This window comes from Xenopus laevis, chromosome 9_10S, assembly GCF_017654675.1.
Source record: "Xenopus laevis strain J_2021 chromosome 9_10S, Xenopus_laevis_v10.1, whole genome shotgun sequence".
In the NCBI taxonomy this organism is placed as follows: domain Eukaryota; kingdom Metazoa; phylum Chordata; class Amphibia; order Anura; family Pipidae; genus Xenopus; species Xenopus laevis.
The window spans coordinates 31600396-31627161 of NC_054388.1; the positions used below are offsets into that span (position 1 = coordinate 31600396).

General features: G+C 38.9%; 1 protein-coding gene across 1 annotated transcript; it reads right to left on the reverse strand.

Annotated features, from left to right (window-relative positions):
* Positions 1–1987: 1987 nt before the first annotated feature.
* Positions 1988–22847, reverse strand: cd40.S (CD40 molecule, TNF receptor superfamily member 5 S homeolog). Its single transcript, XM_018238372.1, has 9 exons — positions 22549–22847; positions 10574–10643; positions 8837–8962; positions 7676–7822; positions 7415–7508; positions 6498–6556; positions 6098–6184; positions 5181–5227; positions 1988–5094 (listed from the first exon to the last, which is right to left on the reverse strand). Exons 1-9 carry the CDS (start codon positions 22597–22599, stop codon positions 4933–4935), a joined length of 843 nt encoding a protein of 280 aa, XP_018093861.1. The 5' UTR covers positions 22600–22847; the 3' UTR covers positions 1988–4932.
* Between the last annotated feature and the right edge of the window lie 3919 nt (positions 22848–26766).

Here is a 26766-nt window from a genome sequence, read left to right on the forward strand (position 1 = left end):
ATTTATTAAAATGACCCAACAACCAATGTCCTAAATCTTAGCTTAATCAAAATAGTATTGATTTGTCCCTGCAGACAATGAATGCTTCCATGTGAAGGACTTTCTCTCAAGTTAGGACCAAATCAGAACAGATAAAACTGGAAAAAATACATGCCAGAGAGATAAGAGATTATACTATAAAATTTACCAGTATATACATATACTGACAGACATATTGAAGGTCATATTCCATAGTCACCCCTCACAAGTTAAGCACTGACACAGGGTGGTCCATAGGGATTGCTAGATCCTACATCATGTGCAACCTTTGTGTATACTGTATTTCTTAGATTAGATTAAATGCAACATCCACTGGTGATAGAGGTCCAGAAGTATTCAGGTCTCATGTAAAATCTCACACTGACTGGCCTTTAAGCTTGTCCCTATTGGATGCAAGTATGAGATCTATAATCCAGAATGCTTGGGACCTGGGGGTTTTCTGATACTGTTTTTTTCTGTAATTTGGGTCACCATACCTTAGGTCCACTAAAATACATTTAAAAATTAAATAGGATAGTTTGCAACAAATCTGGATTTGTACAAGGTACTGTTTTATTATTACAGGCAAAAAAAGGAAAAAAATAAAAATTAGACTTATTTGCTTCAAATAGACTGTATGGGGGGGTTGTCCTTCTGCCTTCCTGGAACATATACCCCATACCTGCTTTGAAATAGGAGACTATCTATCAACCAAGTAACATGTGGTCCCGAAACATTTGATTGTGTGTAAGGTTGGCCTATTCAATTGTTGTTGAATAGGGATGTAGCGAACGTCGGAAAAAATGTTCGCGAACATATTCGCGAACTTGCGTCAAAAATGCGAACGGTTCGCGAACGTCGCGAACCCCATAGACTTCAATGGGAAGGCGAATTTTAAAAGCTAGAAAAGACATTTCTGGCCAGAAAAATGATAAAATTCAGATAAAAGCCTATTAATTATGAATTGAAGGATTTTTTTTTTATCCCACTCAATTAAAGATTGTTCTACAAAACCTTAGATTTACTGGATTGGTGACCAGGTATAGCCCACACAGGGATGCCATTAATTTTGCCATAGGGACAATATTATGGTATTAACATAAACATGGTTTTGGGTGAATGCGCATGATATAGTGAATAAGATTTGTATTGGAAAATCTGGATTTTCTGCTTCTGCATATTCTATAAACATACTTTAATTATTCCTGTCATAATCATCTCACTCAAGAATCTAATGGTCAATGGTCTGAAATATAGTATATCTAGCAGATGCAAGCAGCCCTTGCAGTGGGAGGGTTAGATTAAGCAGCAGGTGGGTTGGGGACATTAGAGCTGGGCCAAGAGGTACTTACTCTCAAGTCTTGTTCCACAGTCTGCCAGCCACTCACTTGCAATAATAACCCATCTTCCACTCATAACAACTCTTGCTTGCTTACCCACATGGTCTTTCAGGAACAAGCAAGTAAGGCTAAGAGTAAAGGTAGTGAGACTAGAAGTAAATAGGTACAGGAATTTTCTTTTAATTACACCCAGCACCTCCAAGTTGCACTCAATGCAGCAGCCTCTTCTATCTGCCCCTGGTTCCAGACCCAGGAGGAACCATGCAGCAGGCCACCAAGGTCACAGGGTATGCTGAAAGGTAGTTACACCACTGACTAATGTGTTTTCTCACCACTTAAAATCCAGCATGCCTTTTATTTTTTAAAAAAACACTATTTTTGGTTTTAAAAAAGAAACTTTGCTTGTGGAAACAAAAGCCTAGTCAATTCCAGAAAGCTCCTAATGATTTACTTCATGGTAATCCAGGAAAACTGTAAGCAAATAATTTTCATCTTCTGGAATTGGAAGTATTACCTCTGCTGGATCTTGAAGACCACATTTATGAAAACGTCTGTTCTAAGGTCTCCTGCTCACTCCAGCAGATGGCCGCTTAACTTTCTACCTAATAAACAACTATAAAACATTTGAATTCACTGTAAAAAGCATATTTATTTGTTCACATTTGTAATATAACAATAAAAAAGGGAGATTTAGGACTTCAGACTTCAATTGTCAACCACTGTATGTTCCTCAAACATATGACATGTGTATCTTTTGTATAACACGCCCTCTATTCCACCACCCTCAGCTACTGCCATGTATATTTTGTTGCAAAATGCATTCATCCCACAGATCTCATATGTAAGACAGTGCTTGACCAAACTTCATTAATACTGTGGGTAATAAAATGGGGGAGGAAACAGAAAATAAAAGATTTAAAGGTAAAAGTTCAACAAAGAATCTTTTGGAATATGTGGCCAAATTTTAAAGTCTTAAAACTTTGGCTTATGCAACCTTGGAACATTCACTGCTGAGTTCCAAACTGTCTCTGGAAGCAACATCAGCCCAAGAGCTATTTGTTAAGAGTTGAACTCATTGACAAGCCACCCCCAAGGCTATCATCACGAGACGCAATGTTAGCTGCCATATTGTAAAGTTCCCAAACTTATTGTGGCTGAAGTCAATCCGCCAACAATGTTCCAACGTCTAGTGCAACATCTTCCCAGAAGGAAGGTGGTTATAGCAGCCACTTTCAAATTATTGCCCCTGGTTCTGCAGTGAGATATTGGACCAGCAGTTGTCTTAATAATGTGGGTCATATATTACACATTTAAAATAATGCACAATTATCCTGTAATGTATCTTTGTTTCAGAAGCAGTTTATATAATTTTTGGGTTCACTGTGTAACGGAATCATGCTGAGTTGTGAAAGGCTTTAGGGTTCACTGTGTGGTGGTAGCCATGCTGAGTTGTGTAGGGCTTTAAGGTTCACTGTGTGTTGATAAACATGCTGAGTTGTGTACATCTAAATATTTAGAATACATTTGTTTTAGTACTGAAGCAGTGATAAGCAGCCTTATGCAATTCATTGTTTTTTAAGGGAAACATAGAGCAAGTTTTTGTTGCTTTGGACCTATTCTCAACTCAGTCAGCCTTGAAACTGAATGTACTGCATGAAGTGTGAAACAAACCAAAGATGAATCATTACTGTTTCCACTACCGGCAGTTAAGGTGATTTATGTAATTCACAGTTGTCTGGATCAGCGGGCAAGAAATATATGTAATGGGCAAATATTTCTCCTTCAATGACTGGCTCCATAGAGCAGGGCACGCATTCTTTCAGATGGCTAAGTATGGCTTTCTGATTAAGCTGGGAAAGTGCAGAGGCAAAACTACCATTACTTTTATTCTCGCTTGTTTATCCTGACAGCTTTGCCTTCATTTTGCAAACCTACTAAGGTTGTAAGATCTGTTTTACATGGAACATAAGGGGCACTTTGAATTTTAGAGGTCAGTGCTGCAAAAATTCACCATTCTTTTCCACAAGTGAAAACAAACACAGCAGGCAATCTTCCCAATTACAGGGGTGTTGTCTAACTTAACCCCATAATGGAGATATGGGGATACTTATCTCAGCCCTAGTATTTTCTGATGAAGCGCTCTGCATAATATTTATTGCTTCCTGAAACTCTACAAGTTACATTAGCCCACTTGGGCCCACATGTGTAGCTCTTTGAGGGGCATTTGCTAGCTGCCATGATGAGCTGAGATTTTACAGAAGCGTGATGCTGAATGGCTGTAGAAGGCACTGGTTGAGGCAATATTACAGAGGTAATCAGCCTTAGGTTGGACTTAATCAATCTACTCTTCCAGGCATGACCTTCCCCAGTTCTTCCCAAGTCTACAAATAAATAGGTGGACTAATTCAAGTATTTGTAGGCAGGATCAGACCTGTTCCCCGATCAGCTGGCCCATTGGCTGCCGTCGGACGCATTGCATGCATGCGGAGCATCTTTCCCGTGTTCACGCATTCGCTGGCAGGCCCTGGAGTTTCGAGGTTGGGAGGGGGCCAGTTACTGCCAGCCCCGCTGGGCCCCCAATGCGCCAGTCCGACCTTGTTTGTAGGCATAGATAGTCCTAGGGAGAATTCTTTCAGTTCAAATAGGACTGTTTTAGTGTTTAGAGTATAACTATAGAAACCCTTTATGTCCAGTAAATATGGCACTTTATACAGTGCCACCAAATAGTAGACCAACAACCTTTGACTTGGAAGAATTTATAGGCAATTGCCTAATGTCTTATATTTGAGATCACAGACACCTGGTTAATATGTGAATGCAATAAAATACTACACACTTGTCCAATTAACAATAAACACTTTTCCCTATTAGCAAGTACAGCGATACTGAATGTGACACACAAAAAAAAGATTATAGGATTGAATAGGTAATGCTGAAGTGGGCAGTCTGCCTGCAGAGTAACATTTGCAGTAAATACAAATACATCACGGTAGTTTTTAACTCTAACATCCACCAATCTCATAAGGATTCTGAATCAGGACTAGGCTGCTATAGCTTTTGAATATTTAAAAGGGAGCATAGGTTCTTGTATAATGCAGCCAGCCATGAATCATGCTATTGTCTTCTTATTGATCGCAACCACTACTTAGCCAGTTATTCGTGTACTGCTTTAAGAAGTGGGCTAAAGACATCTAACGACTGCTCTCTGTATATATCTGGCAGAATGGTCTCTTTCCGCTTCTGAAATATTATTAACACAACTGATATTTTTGCAGTTAAAATGAGGCACTGAAATGAACGGAATATGGACTTATGAACTTCTATCATTCTCATTATACAAGGCCAAACATCCAGGTGAGTCATTAGTCATATTCTGGTGTCTTGAATTAGGCCTTGATTAATATATTATTAAACTAAAATGTGAACGGCAGCAACCTACAAACTGAGGCATGTGGAAAGCTGCCACCCTTGGCTCATTGCAATAAAACACCCAACATATCAGGTACAACATTCAGCCATGGTACGCTGCAGATCCTGGAGAGTCAATTCACATAAAAGTTTCATACAACAATTGCTATCGTTCTTCCTGTGACATGTGGCTGTCCTTTCCCACTTCCTGAGCCACGGGATGTCCTTGTGCGCTGGTATCTGCCAAAGGGTAGCAATCTTCTATAGGGCCAGCCTCAGGATCATTGTCCTCTGTGGGAACTAGCTTATGGCCATTCATTTGTGGTACCTGATGTGAACATTTGTCTTGCATTAATGTAAAGCAAAAGATCATGCAAACAAAATAAATTATGTATGTATAAGATGATGTCTCACCTGTTGCTTTTCTTTTTTCGTCTGGAAAATCCTGCATTTGTTTCTAACTAAAAAGAATTAACACAAAAACAGTAAAGTTGTCAAACCTCTGCAAACCATGTTATTACAGGTATGGGATCCATTATCTGGAAACCCGTTATACTGAAAGCCCGTCTCCCATAGATCCAAAATAATCCAAAATGTTTTCTTATTTCTCTCTAATAATAAAACAGCATGTTGTACTTGATCCAAACTAAGATATAATTAATCCTTATTGGAAGCATAAGCAGACTAGTGGGTTTATTTAATGTTTACATGATTTTCTAATAGACTTCCTAATGACCAAATGACTGAAAGATCCGTTATCCGGAAAACTGGTTCCGAGCATTCTTTAATAACAGGTCCCATACCTGCACAAATGAATCTATGATCTTTAATGCACATGTGGGCCCTCTGAGTAGCAATCTCATAGCAAACCAACTTAAAGGATAAGTAAAAATAATTGAATGTAATGTTGATGATAGTACTATTGTAATCACTTTTGCAATTTATGTTCATTATTTATTTATAATTCCAAGTAAGGGCTACATGTACTGTTAATATAAAATAATTTTGTTACTACAACGCCACCTGCTGGTCAGTTTCTGACCATACTGACCACCAAGTAGTCGAGAAAATTGTCAGGAGAAAGAGGACTGGTCTGAAAAATTAAGAAACCTCAGATAACCTTTCTCACATCTTTCCTAACCAGAAAAATTTTTTTTAGAATAGCACTCTCGTCAATTTTACATTCACTTATTTTAAAGGTTTACTTATTCGTTAATATCAGAACAAATGGACAATCAGACTGATGACTCTGAGTCACTGACAGAATGTTCCAACGTTTATCAGCCATTCATTTCTTGCTTTTCATTTTCCTATTCATCCCAAAAACTTACGAAGGTACGTTGCAGCTATTATCAGACTGGTAACAAATATCAGAATGCCTACAATAATCAAAATGTGGTTCCTGTGTGACTTCATCCCTGGAATAAAGAAAATAACAAAAAATGAAATGAGAGACTTTTATGAACAAGTAGTTTAGTGTATTAAAATCCAGTGTGCTTGGCTACTAAAGTTGGAGCTGATTAATTGTGTAACAAAGGAATTTATAATTGAACTGAAGATGCTGGCCTATCTCCCAAGTGTCCATATTTTAGGCAGAATAATGGATAGCATAAGGGAAAGTGTTCTATCAGGGTACAGCTTAGGATGTGTCTTTGGTAGATCAGGGCTATAGCTTATATGTGAAATGTTGAACCTCCACTTCCAACTTGGTCAGTTCAGAGCAATACTTACTACAAACTTTGTCTCTGGTGCTGTTTCCAGGTAATAGTTCTTCCTCTTCATTCTCACAACTAAAAAATACAAACAAAACAAACTTGCAGTGAAGGCTTGCCTTGGACTTTATTCATCTGGGGGAACCTTGCTGCAGTATGCATTTAGGACTACTGGGTTGCATGGTAGATTCAGTTACATAATGGATAACACAGTAGATAAGGTTTAAAAAAAGACACATGTCCATAAAGTTTAGCCTTTTCGTCTAAGTGAAACCTGCCTAACTGCTAGTTGATCCAGAGGAAGGTGAAAACCTCCAATCCAAAGGTTCACATTTGGTTTAGAGGAGAAAACGACTCCCCTCTAAGCGCAAGATGGCAATCGGGTGTAACTATAGAGGAAGCAGGTCCTATGGCTGCAGGGGGGTCTAGGATGTATAGGGGCCACATAAAAACTTAATTAATGAGAAATTTCAATGTATATTAGTAAAATAGGTCAACCCCTGGACATTTTGGGGTCCTAAAATTTACTTGCTGTGGGGCCCAGTATCGTCTAATTATACCACTAATGGCAATTGAACTATGTAGTCTCACTTTCTAAAAAGTCATCCCAACCGTCTCTTTAAGCTATATCTACCAGTAGTCTAGGAATAGAATTCTACAACTTTACAGCTCTCACTGTAACAAGCGCCTTTTCACATCTCAACATGGAACCCCCTTTCTTTTAATCAGAATAGATGGCCTCATGTCTGCTGGAAGGACCTAATGGTAAAAACATGAGAGCTTATTTTATATTAATATATATACTGTATTATAAAAAGTGGAGCACAGCAGTTGATGAATGTCAATAGCTATAAGCTCTGTACATACTTTTAGTGAGTCTGATACTGTACTCATTTTTGCACCTATAAACCATAGATAAGTCCTCTTATCTCTTACCTTTTCCATATAATACATGGATCTTTGTAAGATGTGGTATTAGAGAACGACCCCTCTGCACATGGAGAACATTGAGTGTCAGAAGTGTTTGTTGCTGTTGGGGAAATACACATATTGAAAGTGTTGTAATTACCAGTGGGCTGGTAATTACTTTTAGCAGAAACAGAAACAGGGAGTGACAAAAAGTGCTACAGTGAAAGTGGTTTAGTTTACTACAAATATACATATATATAAAAAATTCTTAAACACTATGACATTCACCTTTTTGTGTGACTCCATATCCAGGGCTACAAGGTGTATTCTGTAGACAAATCTCACATGTTGGGCCAGAACAATGTCTCCCATTCTGACACTGACATTCAACATTCCTTTCAGTAGTGCCCTCAGTCACTTGCTCCTTCCCAGCATCTAGCAAGAGAGTTAAATGGAAAAACACAGGTTAAGAGTGTTAAAAATGTATCACAAAGCCAGAGTAACACTGGAAGCACTAACCAAGTGTTGGCAATCTTGTGCATCCATTGCTCCTTTTACATTTCATTGCAATGATCTAAAAAGTCCATAGAAGCAGAAATAAATAAGGGTAATTGTCCACTGACATTTCTATTTTATCCACAAATCTTAAAAAAAATGTGGGTTCCCTATATTTCTTAAAAGCTCTAAAATTGGAGATTTTTTAAGTGTAAAAACCAAGAAAACCTCTAACGCAAATATTCACCAAGGAAAAGTTGTTGAGAACCTATAGAAGTCAATGGGAGCTGTGCTGATCTTATAAGACTACTTTTAATCAATTTAGACTTTTAGAGATTTTCAAATTTTTTTGGGGCTAGGGCTTGTCCAAAAAACTAGAATTTTTAGAGGTTTTAGGTATTCATATTGTTTTGCACATTGTTCAGTGCTTTTTTCATTCTGCCTTTTTATATTCTGATCTTTTAATAAATTCTATGGCATTTGTGGTTTTAGAGTTTGTGAGTTTAGTTGTGGTTTCAGAAACCTGTAAAACCACTAAAATGAGAATTCGGATAAAATAAGCCTTCAAGAAGGGAGACTAGAAATGCAAAGAAAAATTAACAAGGAGAAAGGGAAGAATGGGATGAAGAGGAGAACAGAAGAGAAAGGGATGGGAAAAAATATGAAAATGGAAAAGAAAGGAGTGGGAGTAAGATGGAAGAGAAAGAAGTTGGGAAGCATAAGAGAAAGTCGGGAAATTAAATTGGGAAGAAGTAGAGAAAAGAAGAAGCAGAATGCAATGTGAAAGGGAGGATAGGTTTTGGAGAGAAAAGAAAAACAAAAGTGGAAGGGCAAAGAAAGTAAAGGAGACAGCAGAAAAAGAGCAGGCATAACAGAAGAGGAATGAGGAAAAGGAAGGGGATATTTGATGGAATAAGAGAAGAAGATGAGGAAAAGATAAAGGAAGTTTCATACTTGGGTCACAGTAGGCATGTTGGTGGCAAGTGCTCTCTCTGTTCCATTTGTCTTGGAACTCTCCATTTCTGCAGTTTTCACAAACTGTTTCTGAGTCTGTATCACACTCCTGGGACATTCTTTTTCCTAGAATGTTAAATAGGTATCAGTATCAGGAATCGAAATTTTTTGTGTGTCTCCATTTTTATATGATTCCCTTACAAGAATCCAGGCAACTGCATGGTCAAGCAGCCATATATGATTCCCTTACAAGAATCCAGGCAACTGCATGGTCAAGCAGCCAGATGTGACCTGATAGCCACCAGGATTAAATATAGATACCACAGCAATAAAGCATAGTAACTGGAGTTACAAAAGCATAGTTGAGAAGAATGCTTAGGGGATGCTTAAATTGTGAGGCTTGCTTACAAATATTGTGCAGACTGAGGGCACTCTCTTTACAAAGTTTAAAATAAATACAATGAAAATCGATGTATTCCAGTTGATCCTTGAACATGGAGAACTGTTAGGTACTTTTGAGCCCAAAAATGCAGTGCCAAAGCACCCTCATTTACTTGCAATTTGATTGAATTTCAGGTGAATAGTTGCTATTAAAATAATATTTTATGAACCCAGATGAAGATTAAGAAAATGCTTGAATAAAATATGAATTAGAAGTATGCCCACTGGGAAACAAACATATTTTGCAAAACATTTACAAACAGTGGGGGATCCTAGAAGGGATTTACAGGTGGGCATCTGGGCCAAATTATTCCCAGGGGACCAAAGTCATCAAAAAGGGGTGCAACCTGGGTAGAGAAGGGTTTAGGCTCCTCCATTGTGCAAAAAGGGTCTGGTATGTGTGTTTAAATTAGTTGGTTGGGATGCAAGAAGGATTATATGGTTATTCCGGTGGGAAGTGTAATAAGTATGTTAGGTAACTATTGTCAAATGTAGTTCAGCCACCAGGTGGCTTAGTTGGGTTGGGAAATTGTAATACCAGTTAACAAGGAATCCAGGGAGACTGCTGGTAAGTACCTTTCAAGTAACCTGATATAAAAAAGGTTATTTTAAGGTGTCAGTATCTCTTTAAGTGACATATAAAATAATCTTACCAAACTGGTATATATATTTAAGTAAATCTTGCCCTTTTACATCTCTTGTCTTGAACCACCATTTTGTGATGGTCTTTGTGCTGCCTCAGAGATCACCTGACCAGAAATACTACAACTCTAACTGTAACAGGAAGAAGCAAAAGACAGAACGCTGTCTGTTAATTGGCTCGTGTGACCTAACAAGTATGTTTTGTATGGTTTGTTTGTATGCACAGTGAATCGTACGATCCCAGGGGGCGGCCCTTATTTTTTAAAATGGCAATTTTCTATTTATGATTACCCAATGGCACATACTACTAGAAAAGTATATTATTATGAAAATGGTTTATTTACATGAAGCAGGGTTTTACATATGAGCTGTTTTATGCAATATCTTTTTATAGAGACCTACATTATTTAGGGGTATAGTTTTCCTTTAACAACAGTTTCAATAGAGACTTGTACATAAAAAAAATATTCAACCTGCAGTCTAATCTGTAAACCTAAGGTCTGTCTCTGTATATTGTGCACACTACAAAATACCCATAGCTCATCAGGTTACATAAAGCTGGGAAGACAATGTGCATAACCAGGACAGATATCTCATGCCATTCAATACAAAGCCATTTATTGCTCCTAAGCCAGCCTTACCAACAACACTTACCTGGACTACACAGACTGCAACATTCCCCATCTTTCAGGTATTTCCTGTCCGAACATGTAAGCGCAGTTCCCTTAAAAAAATACAAAATAAAGGCAAAGTTAATAGTATATATATTAGAGAGCAATCTCCAGCATTTTCTTGGCCACTGTGAAACTATTAATCACCTGTTAAATACCTAAAATAACCTTTGTGCTATTGCCTTTGCATTAGAGATTTCTAATAGGTAAGCAACTACAACCAGTGCATCATCACTTCACTGAACACAATTAATATAAAACATCCCAGTTCCTAAAACTCCCAAACACACTTTCACTTTCATCACAAAGCAGGGACTTTTACTAATACAGCAAACAAGGTATAAATACAGTGTACAAACACAGGACAGCAGACTTTTCTCATGTGGCAATTCACTTTCTACATATTGTTTCATACCACTAAAGTGACAATCCAAAATGAGTAAAAAGACAGCGGCGTGGAGGGACCCCAATATGATTTTTTTAGGCTGCCAATGAATTTCTGCAAACTAAGCCCCCTGACTGCGTATTATGTATACAAAGACCATATTTTTATATACATTCTAACGAATACAAAATTGGCAAAAATGACTTTATACTACTTTGTATACTACAAACTATCAAACTGCAAAGCTACACTAATACAAAAAGGTAGCAATCAATCACAAAAGTATGAAACTGCAGTAATATCACAAATGTAAGTGGAGGGGCACAGGGGGCTGCAATGGGCATGCCAAATAGACATGTGCATATGTTGTATTTTCTGTTTAGTAGGGTGTGACGATTATATCACATGACTAACGTGCTGTCATTGCAGCAAGGTTTGTGAGCAACTCAGACTGTATGCATTGGCAGTAAATCCGCTAGTGCAAAGAAAAACCTTTTACTGTGAATCATGTAAGTACAGGTATGGGACCTATTATCCAGAATGCTCGGGACTTGGGGCTTTCCGGACAACGGGTCTTTCCGTAATTTGGATCTTCCCACCTTAAGTCTACTAGTAAATCATGTAAACATTAAATAAACCCAATAGGCTGGTTCTGCTTCCAATAAGATTTATTATATCTTAGTTGGGACAAGGTACTGTTTTATTATTACAGAGAAAAGGGAAATCATTTTTTAAAATTTGGATTATTTGATTATAATGGAATCTATGTGAGATGGCCTTTCCGTAATTCTGAACTTTCTGGATAACGGGTTTCCAGGTAACGGATCCTGTCCTACGTGCATGGATTTTACAGCCTTTTCCTGCAAGCACATAGTACCTAGATACTTGGCAGGGTAAGGGTTAAAAATCAACAAAGATATGAGCAAAGAGAAGATAGGAATGAAAAGGAAACACTATAGTATAGTACTAATGATAAAATTCTAAAATATAATATAATAACTCTATCACTATTATAAATAAAGCATACTTCATAAAAGTGGCAAAAAGCTAATTTTGGATAAGAGAGCTATAGTTCAGTGGCAGTTTAAACACCACAGTCTACAACGGCACATGTTCCTATCAGTAAGTGCTAATATAAAGTGAACCACAGAACTTTAACACTCTGCACCCAAAATTAGCTACTTGGTACTTTTATAAAGTATGCTTTAATTTTAAATAGTAACAGAGTCACAATTGGGATTTATTACTGATTGCACCATATAGTATTACATTCCCTATGCTCATTGGTAGTGCAGTGGCTTGATACATTTCCTTCCCTAATCCCTACCTAAACATACAAATCTCCTGCTTTTCTTTTTCCACCTCCCCATTCCCTCCAGAAAGGCATGTGAATGGCATTTGAGCACTAACTGCCTTGGTACATTGACATTGGTAACTTCAGGTTGTAATTAAAGTACAGGGAGCGCCTTCATGTTCCTGCATGCATTTCCATGCAGGCACAACTTTTGCAGCGTGAGACACAAACCAATTTCTCTCCCATGGTTGTAGCATTTTAATAAGGACAAATTTATACGTTAGGAATGTTTATGATCCTAAGTTCAGAAATCAGTTCTCAGTATCTGTTTCTACTCTATAAACTATAGTTTTGTTTTAAGGAGTTCATAATACACAATAGTATTTAATCCAATTATTGGCAGACAAATATTTCATATATCTACAGTAGATGTAGCAGCAAATTAACAACGTTTTCAGAAAAGTCTAAAGGAGGAAGTAATTTCTTAGATGTTGGCAGCTATGGGTTAGCAGATCTTTTGGCAAAACCTCAGAAGCCAGGCGCCTTAGTATGTAACATAGTGATTTTATTAACTGGATGTAATGTATCACATATATCCTTTGCCTGCATGCCCTTTGAGGCCTCCCCACAAATCTGGGCCTGGTCTGTCTCTTGTACATTCCACAAATACATGGATACTCTATAAGCTTCAAGAACCATTTTTGCACACTAGCATCCTCAATGAGAAATCACTAGCTTCACCTCTTGGTACTCATGTACATCAGTGGACCTGCACCCCAGGAAAGCTTTAAGATAATCACCCACCATTTGCACACTGTAGCACCTGGGAAGTAAGCTATAGGGCCACTAACCCAAAATGTTAGTTTTATATCAGTAGTGTGTGTAAATGGACTGCTTTGACTGGTACTTCTACAGCTGTAACCCTGCCTTGACCCAGCAGTGAGCCATGAGAATTCTGGCATCTAGAACCAGTAATGGGGTAGGCTATGAGTTTCTTCTACACCTGGCAAGTCTTCGATCCACTCTATAGCAGCTTACCCCTCCCAGGGACACCTGTCCTACTCACCAGGTTTTCATTGTGGTGGGTTCTTGGTACAGGAAAAGCCAAATTTCCAGTTTATGAACCAGATTTTTGCAACCCTGGTAATCTGCAGCACCCTGTGGCCCACAATGGTGGTTAAAAGCATATTATAGAGTATTTCACTTGGTATTTTCTTTACTAGTGGAGGAAACGCTGTACTGAAATGCCCTGTTTCTGTAAACTGTGACATGAATGACATGAGCCTCACACTGTTTACATGGGATGTATTGACCAAAAATCCAGACAAGTGAGGTTTCCATCGGAGAAAACGAATATAATCCCTGTAATGAGCATATTAACCACAGACATGCTAATAGGATTACTGTAGAAATGGCTAATGAGCACATCATTAACCCTCCAGATATGCCGGTAAGATCACTGAAGAAATGTACAGATGTGCATTCCACAGCGGAACACATGACCATCTTTGAATTTTACTTTTTCTCTCCTTTTCCAGTGAGAGCTGCAACGGCATCTATCTGCAGAAGGGCACACCAGGACTAGGACACAGAAAGATTTAACATTTGGAAAAAGGACAGATTCAACTGATCTCTACATGACCCAGACAGATATTAGATGGCAAAGCTTTGTATTAGTGTTTTTGTAGGTTTTTTTGTTTAACAAATTACACATTTTTCATGGTTTAGCGTAATTAGTAAGATCCACAATTTTTAGCGAACCAACAAAATGCGAATCTTAGTTATTTCAGCCCTTAATTTGGCTCATGGTGCAGCTCATAGATCACAATGCTTAAGGGGTAGGTGGAAGATTTCAGCCCCTAGAGACTCCATGCTTTTATTTACCTCCTTACAAATGATTAGTACTGCAATGGCCACAGTATGGATAGTTTTGCCCTCGGAAGCTGAAGCTGTACCTTTTTTAGGCAAAGTCTTTGCTTTTTGATGCACATTGCATTCACCACAATGCGATGTACCAATACTGTATGTACACAAATAAGTATTTATTTTGGGAAATCGGGTGCAAGTTGCAACTTTTACGTGTGCACTTGGTTGTAACTGCATCACTTCTGGATTTAGTATTAATGTCTGATTTACTTTGGCCAGTCAGTTATAGACTCAACTCGCCAACAGGTTCGCCAGGTTCTCTTGCTTAAATCCATACAATAATTATTTATTTTTATCAGTTTGAATTTTTCTATTTAAGAGCTTTCCAGTTTCAAAGTGAGCACTTATCTGGTTGCTATGATACATTTCACCCAAACAACAAGGCAATGGACAGTGAAGCTGGCCATGACCATACATGATACGATTTACTCAAATGCTAGATCAAAAGAGCACAGCCTATGGGACTGGTTGGGAGAGGACCCCATAAAGCCTGCTCAATCGAGCCAGATCAGGTATGGAGCAGACATAAGGCATTAGCCGCACATACGTCAAGCACACAAGGAACTGTGGGGTGGGAAGTGAGAACCCCTTTATGGTTGGCGGAGCATAGCAGGTACAGAGGATGACAGCTCATACCTCCAGTTTCACTTCCACTCCACGGTTCCAAAGAATATCAAGTATTTAAAGAGACATGAATGATCGAAAAGTCTTTATTTTATTTTGTGCCATAGAATAAAGTTAGCATGTATGACTCTCACAATTTTATCAACCTTTAGGAAGGGGTGCAAGGGAAGTATAAAAGTTTGCACATCTGGGTGCTGCTTGCAAATTTTCAGGTGGAGGCAAGGTGCAAGACACGGCTCCCTGTTTGGAAACAAATCCCATTACCAGCAGCAGGTGGGGTCATTTATCAGTGGTGTGCCAAACATATATGACAATACCAGGCTATTTACTCAGCATTCCGCGGCACAGCAACCACAAAGACAAATCACTTATGACAAAAGAGTGAGTGGATCAAAGCTGGAGCCTGTACATCTAGTACATTATTTATTGGGTTAGCAAGTGGCTACAACTAAGTGCAGGTTAAGCATCCTGATACGTGCCACACATGCTCATTTGTTTTATTTGGTGTGATATGTCTGACATCATGGTTTTTGGCGGGAAATTCAAATATTTAAAGGGGACGCAGCCAATTGTTCCCTGCCCGACATAGGTCTGTTGCTCTTGACCCCTGTCTTGGGAAGCAGACCATTACCCACTTCCCTGGGTAGCTCCACAATGGAACCTAAGATCCCATTCCCTAAAAAAGTCACTGGGGACTGTAGTACATTTTTCATCTTCCCAGAGCCATGTAAACTTAATTTGTGGTTCGTACCCTGCTTCTTTGCCACTAAGGAGTCTAGAGTTGATTTTGTTATTTCTCTACTTCAAGGGGATCCCCAGTTATGAGAATTTAGCTTATTCCCTTCTGATCTAGCCCAACTCTCTCTCGACTTTTTTAAAGATTATGACTATTATTTATGAACCCGATCATTCTACCTCAGCTGATTCAGAAATCTGTAACCTCAGGCAGGGTAAACAACGAGTCAAGGAGTATTGTACTGAATTCTGCCACTGGGTGGTAGAAACAGGCTGAAATGATACTGCTTTACGCAGTCAATTTAAAGCGGGACTTTCAGATGCAATCAAAGATGGTCTAGTGAATTTTTGCTGCTCCCTCCTCCCTTGAGTCCCTAATGCACCTGGCTATACAAATAGATAAAAGGCATAGGAAGAGATGTCAGGAGAAAACGCTTGTTTGCTATTCCTCATAATGTCCCCTCAGAATTGGTACCCAAACCTGAAGTTTCAACCCCTAGTCCTTCAGAGGAACCCATGCATTTGGGCTCTACCCGTTTGTCCGCTGAAGAAAAGGATCATAGGTGGGCTAATGGTTTGTGCCTGTATTATGGGGATAAAGGGCATTTCCATGACATCTGTCCCAAACAGCAGAACCTAAACAGGTCTGGAAAATTCTGTTTAGGTCATGCTGTTTCTACTCCCAACAATTCCAAGGTACTCATTCTGGCCCTCTTAGAGAAAAGGGTTGCATAGAAAGTTCTGCCGCCTTAGATTCCAGGGCAGCATAGACATAAACTTTGCTCAGATACACCGCATACCCACATTGCCCCTGGTTCCATTGGTTAAATTGTTGGCTATCAATGGAAGTTTTATAAGATGTGGGTTAGTTTTTTACCAAGATTGAAAGATTTTACCTTGTCCTTGGGTTCTAATCATTCAAAACGAATGTTCTTTTTCTTTATCAATTGTCCTCACACTCCTGTGAGTCTAGGCCTCCCCTGGTTACAGAAACACAATGCTAGGTGGATTGGTTTGCTAATAAGATTTTCCACTGGGGAACAAATTGTGTGGTTTCAGGTCTAAGTTCTGGTCAAGTTCCTGCTACCCTACTGTTATTCCTCTCTTGCAGACTTCTTCTCTAATAAAAGCTGCTAAAACACAGTCATAGGGCCTCCACGTAGGCCCTATGACTGTGCTATCTATTAAATTCCAGGCTCCTCTCCTCCTAGAAGTAGGACATACCCTCTTTCTCTTCCTGAGTCTCAGGCCATGGATGAGTATATTAACAAAAATCTGGAGAGAGGGTTCATAAGGCCTTCCTCTTCTCCTGTGGGTGCCAGCTTCTTTTTTGCATGGCCCAAGGCCATGCATTTATAATAAATAGTGATGAGCAAACATTCTTCCAGGTTTCGCCACAAAAAAGACCCCAATGGGTTGCACATCAGAAAAAAAATTGTAGCCCATTGACTTCAATATATTTGTTAAATTTTTCATGTTTCTCAAACTTTCAGTGAAACAGGTCATCATCACTAATTACAGAGGGTTGAATAAAATCACAATCAAAAAATTATACCCCTCCCTTCCCTTGATTTCCAAACCCTTTGAAAGGTTAAGGGTGCAACAATCTTCTCTAAGCTTGATCTGAGAGGCACATACAAATTTAAATCAGGGAAGGAGACAAATGGAAGACGGCCTTCAATATTCGTGATGGGCATTATGAGTATTTGGTAATGCTCTTTGGTTTATGTAATGCCTCGCCCGTCTTCCAGTGATCTTCTAGGTCGCAGTAAAACATGTTCTCTTCTGTTCTGTGGCCAACATTGAGACAGGTCTTTCGTAATTACTGTATATTGATTCTTGTCCAGTTTGTCAACGCTCAAAACCTTTCAGGTCTTTACTTCAGGGGCTGCTACAGTCGCTTCCTATTACCAAAAGGCCATGGATTTTTATCTCCATGGATTTCATTGTGGAATTTACTCCCTCTAAAGGAAATACTGTTATCTGGGTGGTAGTAGACCTGTTTAGTAAAATGTTTAATTTTATTCCCCTTCCCACTCTCCCCTCTGCTAAGTCTGTTGCAGAAATCTTCTTTTTTGATATATTTAAGTGGCATAGGACCCCATTAAAAATTGTTTCTGATAGGGGGGCTCAATTTGTGTCATGATTTTGGCAAGCCTTTTGCTATCTTATGGCTACTGATTTGTCTTTTTCTTCTGCATATCATCCTCAGACTAACGGCCAGATGGAAAGGGCAAATCTTTGGAACAATATCTCAGATGTTACGTCTCTATTAATCAATCTCTTTGGGCAGACTTTGTTTTCATGGGCTGAGTTTGCATACAATAACAGCAATAATCCCAATTTGTGGCTATCATCCTAGAGCTTTTTCTTTCTCTTGTCATTCTTCAGATGTTCCTGCTGTTAACTCTTTGGTTGACTACTTTTTCAAGATTTTGCAAAGGGTTTAAAACTCATCATTCTCTATAGTAGCCTCCCAAAAGAGAGCCTCTGATAGGCATCGTAAAGTGTAATCCCGGCACTGTCCAGTTAGAACTTCCTCCTGAACTTAAAATTTATAATTCTTTCAATGTCTCATTGCTAAGAGCTGCAAGTCTGCAAAAAACAAAATCAGCCCTGGATGCCTTATTCAAGGCGTGAACACATTTGGAGCAGTCCTCCAAATGATCATAAGCTACAACTCATGATTCTTTAAGTCCTCTATTCCCTACTCTAGAACCAACCCTTTCTGCAGCAGAAAGAAAATGCAGAAACACTCACACACAGATGTAAAACTCGGTTGGTTCTGCTATGACACTCCCAGAGGAAGACAAACAGCAGATGGCTGGAAACCCCCAATCACTCAAAAGAGAAATTAAGAAATATAATTAACCATATAAAGGTTGGTAATGCGGGGCAAAGCAACACAGCAAAGGGACAGGAAGTGAAGGCTGACATCTGCAAAAGTGCCCCAAGTAGATTCCCAGTGGAGTTGGCAGCTTCCCAGTGGAGTTGGCATCTTCACAGGTATAGAAGTGAAGCAACATATTGTACCTACTTCTGTAACACAGAAATATGGTTCTAAATTCAAACTCAAAATATTCATTATATTAATACACTGTAAATATATTCTTTTCCATGCATGAAAATGTAAAGGTCCACTCTCTGAACACAGCAATAACAAACGTACAATTTATAGAGCTGCCCCAGTAGTACAAAAACCTACTGGAGTGCAAAAAGAGGAATTCTCAAAGAACCCAATGAGAAATAAGCGTATGTTTGAGTTAAAACACATGGTAAATTGCAAAATATGCCATCTCAATTTATATATGGTTGCCACCATATTGGGATGAAAATCTGGACAGGGAGAGGAGCAGGTGATCTCAGTGGCAGGGCAATAAGTTATGGTTATGACATGGCAGTCTGTGATTGGATGACTGCTGCACCATTCAATGCAGAGACTTGTCCTGACCTGAAAGGCAGTTTTAAATCAGATTGTCCATGTGAAATTCCTGGTTCAAAACAGGACAGGTAACAACACTAAATCTATATTTCGTATTTGAAGAATTTACACTGACTTGAAAGCAATGCAACAAATTATTTTCTGCAAAAACGTTTATTAATATAATGCCAAAACATAACAAATATGAATGCCCCAGGTCTTATTTCCACTGTATGCATATGAATAGTTATGGTTGCCATTTCAAAGCCTGCATTTGCTATACCCATACACAGCATTATCCACACACAAAAACAATAGAATATGCCGTGTCCAATACTCTAAAATTCCACTATTGGTCACTACCTTTTATTTCTCATATACAGAGCATGTTTCTCAAATTTTGGGGAGATTTTGTGCATCATTGCAAAAGCCTAAACAGTTCACATGGACATAAGAGGAAGAGTAATGTCTCCTGGTGATTTAAAACGAAATCTTGCACAGCTATCCACAGTGTGTGACTGTGTGTCATGCCTTGGGCTTTCCTTTTTGTATTAAAGGAAAATTATACCCCCAGAATAATGTAGGTCTCTCTAAAAATAAATTGCATAAAATAGCTCATATGTTAAACCCTAACTTTATTACTTTTTATTAATATACTTTTTTAGTAGTATGTGCCATTGGGTAATCATAAATAGGCAGCACAGAAATGGTGGTTCAAGGCAAGAGATCAGCCAATCTCTGACCGCCATGTGATCAGTCCCCCTCCAATGTCACCAGCACTGCTCCAGACGTCACCAGTCCTGCCCCCGGCTCTGATGTCATCCACTCCCCCCCCCTGGTTTCCGACCCCAGAAAAGGTGGCAACCCTAATATACACACTGGTAATGATACCAGGCTGCATCATCTCTTACTCGAGGGGCGCAAGTGATGGTGAAATTGCATGGAAGGCAGTTAGTTGGCAAAGATCCATCTGCCATCCACGAGCAACCCCCCAAAAAAATCAAAAGATGGCAGGTGCCTATGTGTAACTTTAAAGGCACAGGTGACTGATGAACTTCTGTGCTGGTACGCTGGTGCAGTAAGTCCACAACATTTTCTAGCCATATTCTGGTTGCACTTCGGGCGACTTCGGGAAGACAAATCGATCCGAGTACCATCCTGTTGGTGATTTACATTTTAGCTGGCGGGAGGGCAGTTCGGGGAGATTAGTCACCCGAAGAACAAATGATTTGTCACTGGGGCCTAATCTCCTGAAATAGCAGCGTGTGTCTCTGCCCTAACACACAGGCATTCAATTAGATATTTTAGAATTGTGTTCAAACACAACCTTAAGATCACCATTAGTGCTAAAACATAATTAAAAAAACTTTTACAAACAGGTGTTTTAATTTATATATATATATATATATATATATATATATATATATATATATATATATATATATATAAATATATATCAGCACTTTGACTGCCGGTAAGTGATAATTTTTTCCTCATTAATAAAGCTGGTACAACTATTAGGGAAAATAATAGGGAAAAGTAAAAAAGTAAAAAATGTGGTTCTGTATATGGAACCACATGCAGATTTTGGGAAACCAATGTTGTTGGTTTTTTTCAATTAACAAGTAATGAGGGCTCTAGGACAACTGAATGGTGTACCCCCGCTTCCCCGTAAATCAGCTATTAAAGGGTCAGGACCACAGACTGTAAAAGCTATGGTGCCTGCACGTAAGAAGGCTACAGTTTAAAAGAGAACATAGTAACATCGTTTAGAAACTCCATCTCCAATTTGCCAAATGCAGGATGGAATTAATTCACCAGGATAGTTTTTGTGTCATCTGCAAACATTGCTTACAATTTCCCAATATGCAGTACCGTAACTAGAGGGGGCGGCCCTGGTGCATGATGTGCAGCCGGGCCACCGCCCCCCTCCGTACGGCCCGCATTTCAGTGGCGTGCGGGCTGCCGGGGGGCCCTGAGGGGGTGTGGGCCCTGGCCCGCTCGCACCCCCTGCTCCCCCGGTAGTTCCACCACTGCCAATATGTTCCCACAAGTGGACTCAATACTAAATCTTGCAGCACCGCAATACTTCATCATAAAAAACAATGAAGGTTATTGGCAAGATCTGTCCTTGCCATGCTGATTCATACTTAAAATGCAATTCTACCATTATCTTGAATTTGATCTTGACAAGCTTTCAGATAACTTGCCAGGTTGGGATGGTAATCACTTTTAAATAATGGAATTACTTCAACTTTCCTCCAACCCATAGATGAAAGTGAGCCAGACAAAAGGAAAAATGGTGGCTTAGCTAAAACTGAACTGCGCTCTCTAGGTACTCAAGAGTGCACTCTGTCAGGCCCTTGTGCCTTGTTCACATTCACTTTGTGTAAACATTTAATTACCATATCCTGTACTGGTCACTCACTTTATGCTGAGTCATCTGTGTCACTCCAGAGTGGGTCCTGAAACACAGACTCCTCTATTGCATACACTGAAGAAAAAAACTGATTTAACACATTTGCTTTGTCAGACTCCCTTGTAACCAAAACATTTTCCATTTTTAACAGGTCACACTCCCAACCCAGTCTTTTTACTAAAGATATTCAAAATACATTTTTAGGATTAGCTTTTGCTTGTGACGCAATTAGTTCCTCATTTTCTATTGTTCGTCTTCTCAATCACTGTTTTACAACACATTATAATTTACATTCATTTTAACTTCCTTATTTCTGAAATAAACCATATGGTATTGATGTGTCAGCCAACCCTACACTCATATTTCATGAGTTGCAGTGGACTTTCTCTTTGATCTCCTGTACTGAACAACCAGAAAAAAAAAATACATTGTTTCTGGAACTTAATTGGCTATTGGCAGAGAGCCCAGAATATGGGACAAGTGCATTTGGATACTTTTGTAACAATTTACAATAAGAAAAGAAACAATTGTAACAATTTAAGATAAGCAGGTCTCTTGGGGAAACTGTGACTTGTAGCTTAAAGGGTAATAACACATAAAAACCACAGAAATGTGTTCAAACTTCTGTAACCAAATTTTGTAAAATGAACATGGTAATTAGGGGGTGTGGTCACAAGATGGGTGTGGTCAAAAATGACCACACTCCGAACGGCAAATCTTTTTGTCCCTCTTTATATTTCCAAAGTGTTGGGAGGTATGGAATACTTTCCTTTTTCAGCTGCCCATCGACACGTACAGTGATAATTCATTATTAGGGTTGCCACCTTTTCTGGAAAAAAATACCGGCCTTCCTATATTTTTGCCATTTATTTCCTATTAATAACATTGGCAACAACCAACAATGTTTAACCTCTTATTTTCTGGGATATCTATAGCAGTAATGGAAACACCATTCCAGAATTACAATGCTGACATGCAAGAAGTGAAAGTAAACAAGAGCAAAACAGACTGTACAAAAATACAATTCCGCTCTGGTGAATTCTGCAAGAGAATAAACGACAAGAGAGTCCACAAAAACCTGCTCTGTTCTGACTCCTGATGCTATCAAATTAATTTTTTGGGGGGGGTTCGTAATCCAGACAATATTCTCTTACCTTGTGAATGTAGCTCAGAAGCAATAGCAGACATAGCTGCAAAAACCTCATCTTCCAGCAGGGACTGCAAGACAAAGACAGTGACTGCAAAATGATTTCAGCTAAGAATCCTAGGGTTCGTAACAGTCCTCAGAATATTGCTAGCCCAGCAGGACAGTATTGGATTCCTTCTCTAGAGGTGTCAGAGGAAGCCCCTTAGATATGAAACAGAGAAAAGTGGTTATATGCGCAGCGTCCCTGTCTGTACAGTGGGACCCGCCCTGAATTCCAGAAATACACAACCAGTTTATGAAAGTGAAACTGGGGAATTACACAGGAGGAACTCTGGGCAGAGAGGGTGGAGGGTTCTTGTCTGGTGAGCCTGTCATTTAACTCTTGGTTGGCTGTATAGAATGCAGAATAAAGTTAGATAAAAGCACTTATGGCGGCAAATAAATATCACTGTGAAATAGCTATTGAGTCATTCTAGAATAAATGTATAGTAGTTTTGCAGCTGCTTGAATCACAATGGGAATGAACATTTTCAGTTTAAAAAAAAACAAAGGCAGATTCTTTCTAACTTATTATATCAAGAGTCGAAATTTCAAATTTTTTTATTGTCAAAACTGTCAAATTCGACTAGGGAGTTATTCAAATTCGATTCGAGTTTTAAAAAAAAAATCAAATTCGACTTTCGAGATTTACAATACTCTGGCCCTTTAACTCAAATTCGACTATTCGCCCCTTAAAACCTGCCAAATTGCTGTTTAAGTCAATGAGAGATGTCCAGGGATCAATTTTGTGATGTTTGCACCTTCCTGACAAAGGAGAAAAAAACTCGAATCAAATTTGATTCGAATTCGATTCAAGTTTTCCTATTCACTTGAATTTAAAAAATTTGACCATTATAATATAATTCAATTGGTCGAATTTTGAGTTCATGGGAGTATTGAAAAACTCACATGAATTAAAAATTTGACTCTTGATAAATGTGCCTCCCTGGGTCATTTAGGACATGCATGGCATGATGCAAAATGCAACGAAAAAAAAATGGGTGCAATTTGCCATGTTTGTGCAAACTGCCCTGCCAAATTAATTGCTGCAGGTCTCTGCTCTACAAAATAGTTCACAGATGTGTCTGCCCCCATGAATTCAGTACAGTGCGACGTGGAGGTCCAGGTTCACTTGCCACACCATAGGTTGTGAAATGTCAAAGCAGGCACACTGGATCACATGTTGAGTAAAGTGAAGGGCAGTTTTATCTGTAGGTATAAGTCAAATCAACTAGACTTGCTGTGTTTTTTTCATTGAAGGCTTTTCACCAGTCATCCAACTGGCTTTCTAAATTCAGAATAACTTCTGAGCTCTGTATAAACAACCTTTCTTGTGACTGTTGGCTTACAGGTAAGTAGGAGTCCATGTTGGGGAGGTTATCTGTGTACTGGTTTGCCTTGTTGAGCTCAATAAATAACAAAAAAACACTAGGGAACAAGTATGTTCATTGCCCTCATGTTGAACTAGGGGGAATATTGCGTCTTCAAAGAGAAGCAAAATCTCATGGATAGCAAACACGAGGCAAACTCAAGACCAAGGATAGGCCACAGTCTGCCTTACAAATACGACAGGTTTTTTTCAGTCCTTTTTTAACATTTAAATCTGCCATTCATTTTATTCCCATTCCAACTAGGTGAATTTTAAGATCACTTCCTCATTGCTTTCACTATTACTTACTCTAGCAGGAACAGAACAATATTTCCCCCTTTCCACCTATGGGAGGGAACTAATTTCTGCTTTCTGTACAGTCACTGCAGATTTTTTGAAAATAAAAGATTAATTAGATATTTTATAATGCTCAGCAAATAAACTTATTTATTTAATTTTATATAAATGCATATTTATTTGATAAAGTTTATTTATTACCACTATCGTACATTAAAATCTATAATGCTTTTAATTATCAGGAGAATATTTGGGCTATGATCTATAATTTTATTATTGCAACTCTTTCATCCTTGGAATGCTAAAGTCAATATATTTACTTCAGCAGAAAATGGGACTGGTTTACAATAAGAAACCATCCCAAAAACAGGTGCAAATTGCTACTATTACACTGCTACTTCAAGAACACTTGTGCCTATTTGCTCTCCGTGCCCAGAGCAACCAGAAAAAAAAAGTTTCACCTGATATCCGTTTGACAAAAACACTTACCAATCAAATTAAGAGCATTGCTAGATTTGGGGAGGTATGTACATGGATGCCATCCATCCACTTCTTTTTTCTGTGAAATAACGTCCTTTCAGGAGGGAAGCAACTGTTTGGAATCCTGGTACTTTTTGTAGAACCAAAGTTTTTTGCTTCTCTCCACTTCTGCATGCTTTAAAATACATAACCTGCAACTGATATTTTCTAACGTCCTACAGCTTCAGATACAACTTTTTCTTATACTGTAAGACCAAATTCAGCCATACAAGGAATGGATAGACCGAAAAGTGGACTTTGAGAAAAACAAAAATGAGCTGTTAAGCTGTAGGAAGTGTAGAGACCCATAGGATCTGCTTTGCTCCTATATCTTTAAATCCCTACCCTTCCTCCTTTTCCCTAGTTACTAGGCAAAAGCCCATGTATCTAGTTAGCATATTCACCTATCAGTTATTGACCAAAGGGTGTAATGACCACTTCCTACCACACTTCAATATAGTGTGTGGAAAGGAGAAGATCTTCCTCTTTGGCTGCTGGTGTCCTTACCTACTGATTGTGCTCATTGAGCCTGGGTACACCAAGGACCAGTAAAGCCACCGCCCTAAAGGGACCTGTACCTTTAGCGACTAAGTCAGGGACCAGGGAACCGCTTGAATGAGGTTAGCTAGAATTAGGTTAAAATTGATATAGACTATCTAGGAGACTGAGATAGAGAGATTATATAGCAAGAGCAGCTTTGTGCTCCATCGAGGATCTGTAGCAGGGAGTAGCTTCCCAAATGCTTCTTGATTGCCTTCAGTGAAAGGACCACAGTGGATAGGGTGTCAGGCTAGACTTCTTCTCTCTGACCACTCCGCTGGGTGGGATCCAGACCACTTCAAGGTACATCTGCCTGGGATTCCTGGTTACTACTTGACTACAATGCCTTGTGGGAGTCACATTCCTCAGCTGTGTCATCCAACCTATTCTAGCCAATGTGATGTTACATCTACCTATACCTCTTAACAACTGTGAGTAAACCTGGAGACATTGTTCTTGTAACAATAAACTACCATTCTGTTATTTCACCAAAAGAACCTCCTGGCGACCATCATTTTCCTATTTTTCTATACTGTAGCCTGAGTGTTATAGCTCCACTACACCTTCATGGGAAATTCCACTTAGCGAAGGCCCTGATCCTGATGTGTGAGTTGCAATGTAAACCCATGCTCATATCACTAGCTGGACCCTTAACTACTTGTGGTCTGGATAGCCCAGATTAGCTTTACAGAAGTTATAAATCATTAGTCCTCCCCAAATGCCACCTGTTATTTCACATACATACAGTGTAATATTTAAACCTTTACCCATAGTTGTTAGTAGCTACATGTTATACTGTTAACCATGGGTAATTAGTATATAAATATAAAGAGCTCAATGATATCTAAAAATAATATAGAATATTGTGGGGTCGTGCCCCCTCCCCTGCCTTTTGCAGGCAGGGGTCTTTGTTTGCAGAAGCTGAATTGCCAGCCAAGAAAAGTCATATGTATAGGCTACTATACTCTATGCATATTGGGCATTCAAATGTTCAAAAATGGAAACAGCAATACAGTAAAAGCAAAATGGCTGTAGTTTAAACTACGATGGTTTTGGTGGACAAGGCTTATTGTAGGCAGGGGCGTAACTTATAATTATGGGAAGGATTTTTTTTTGCACGCACAGCATACCTCCACTTTTTCTGCCCCACTTCATGCACAGAGTGAGAGTACTTGTCAACTTAAAAAGATTGGAAGTTTCTGCTAAGAAAATAAAATAAGGAAGAACTATGCAAAACTATGCACAAATTAATAATGAAAGATTCAGTGCAGGATGCTGGGCACATCCACCGGGAAACTACCACTTCTGACTTTCACAACCCTATCCCCTGCCTGTGTGCTATTTAATGTACTGAGACGTAAGAGGGAATTCCCATCGAAACAGTAATAAGATACTGGAATTTTGATTCATTCTCCTCGATTCGAGTTTTTTTTAAAGAAACCTAAAACATGCCAAATTACT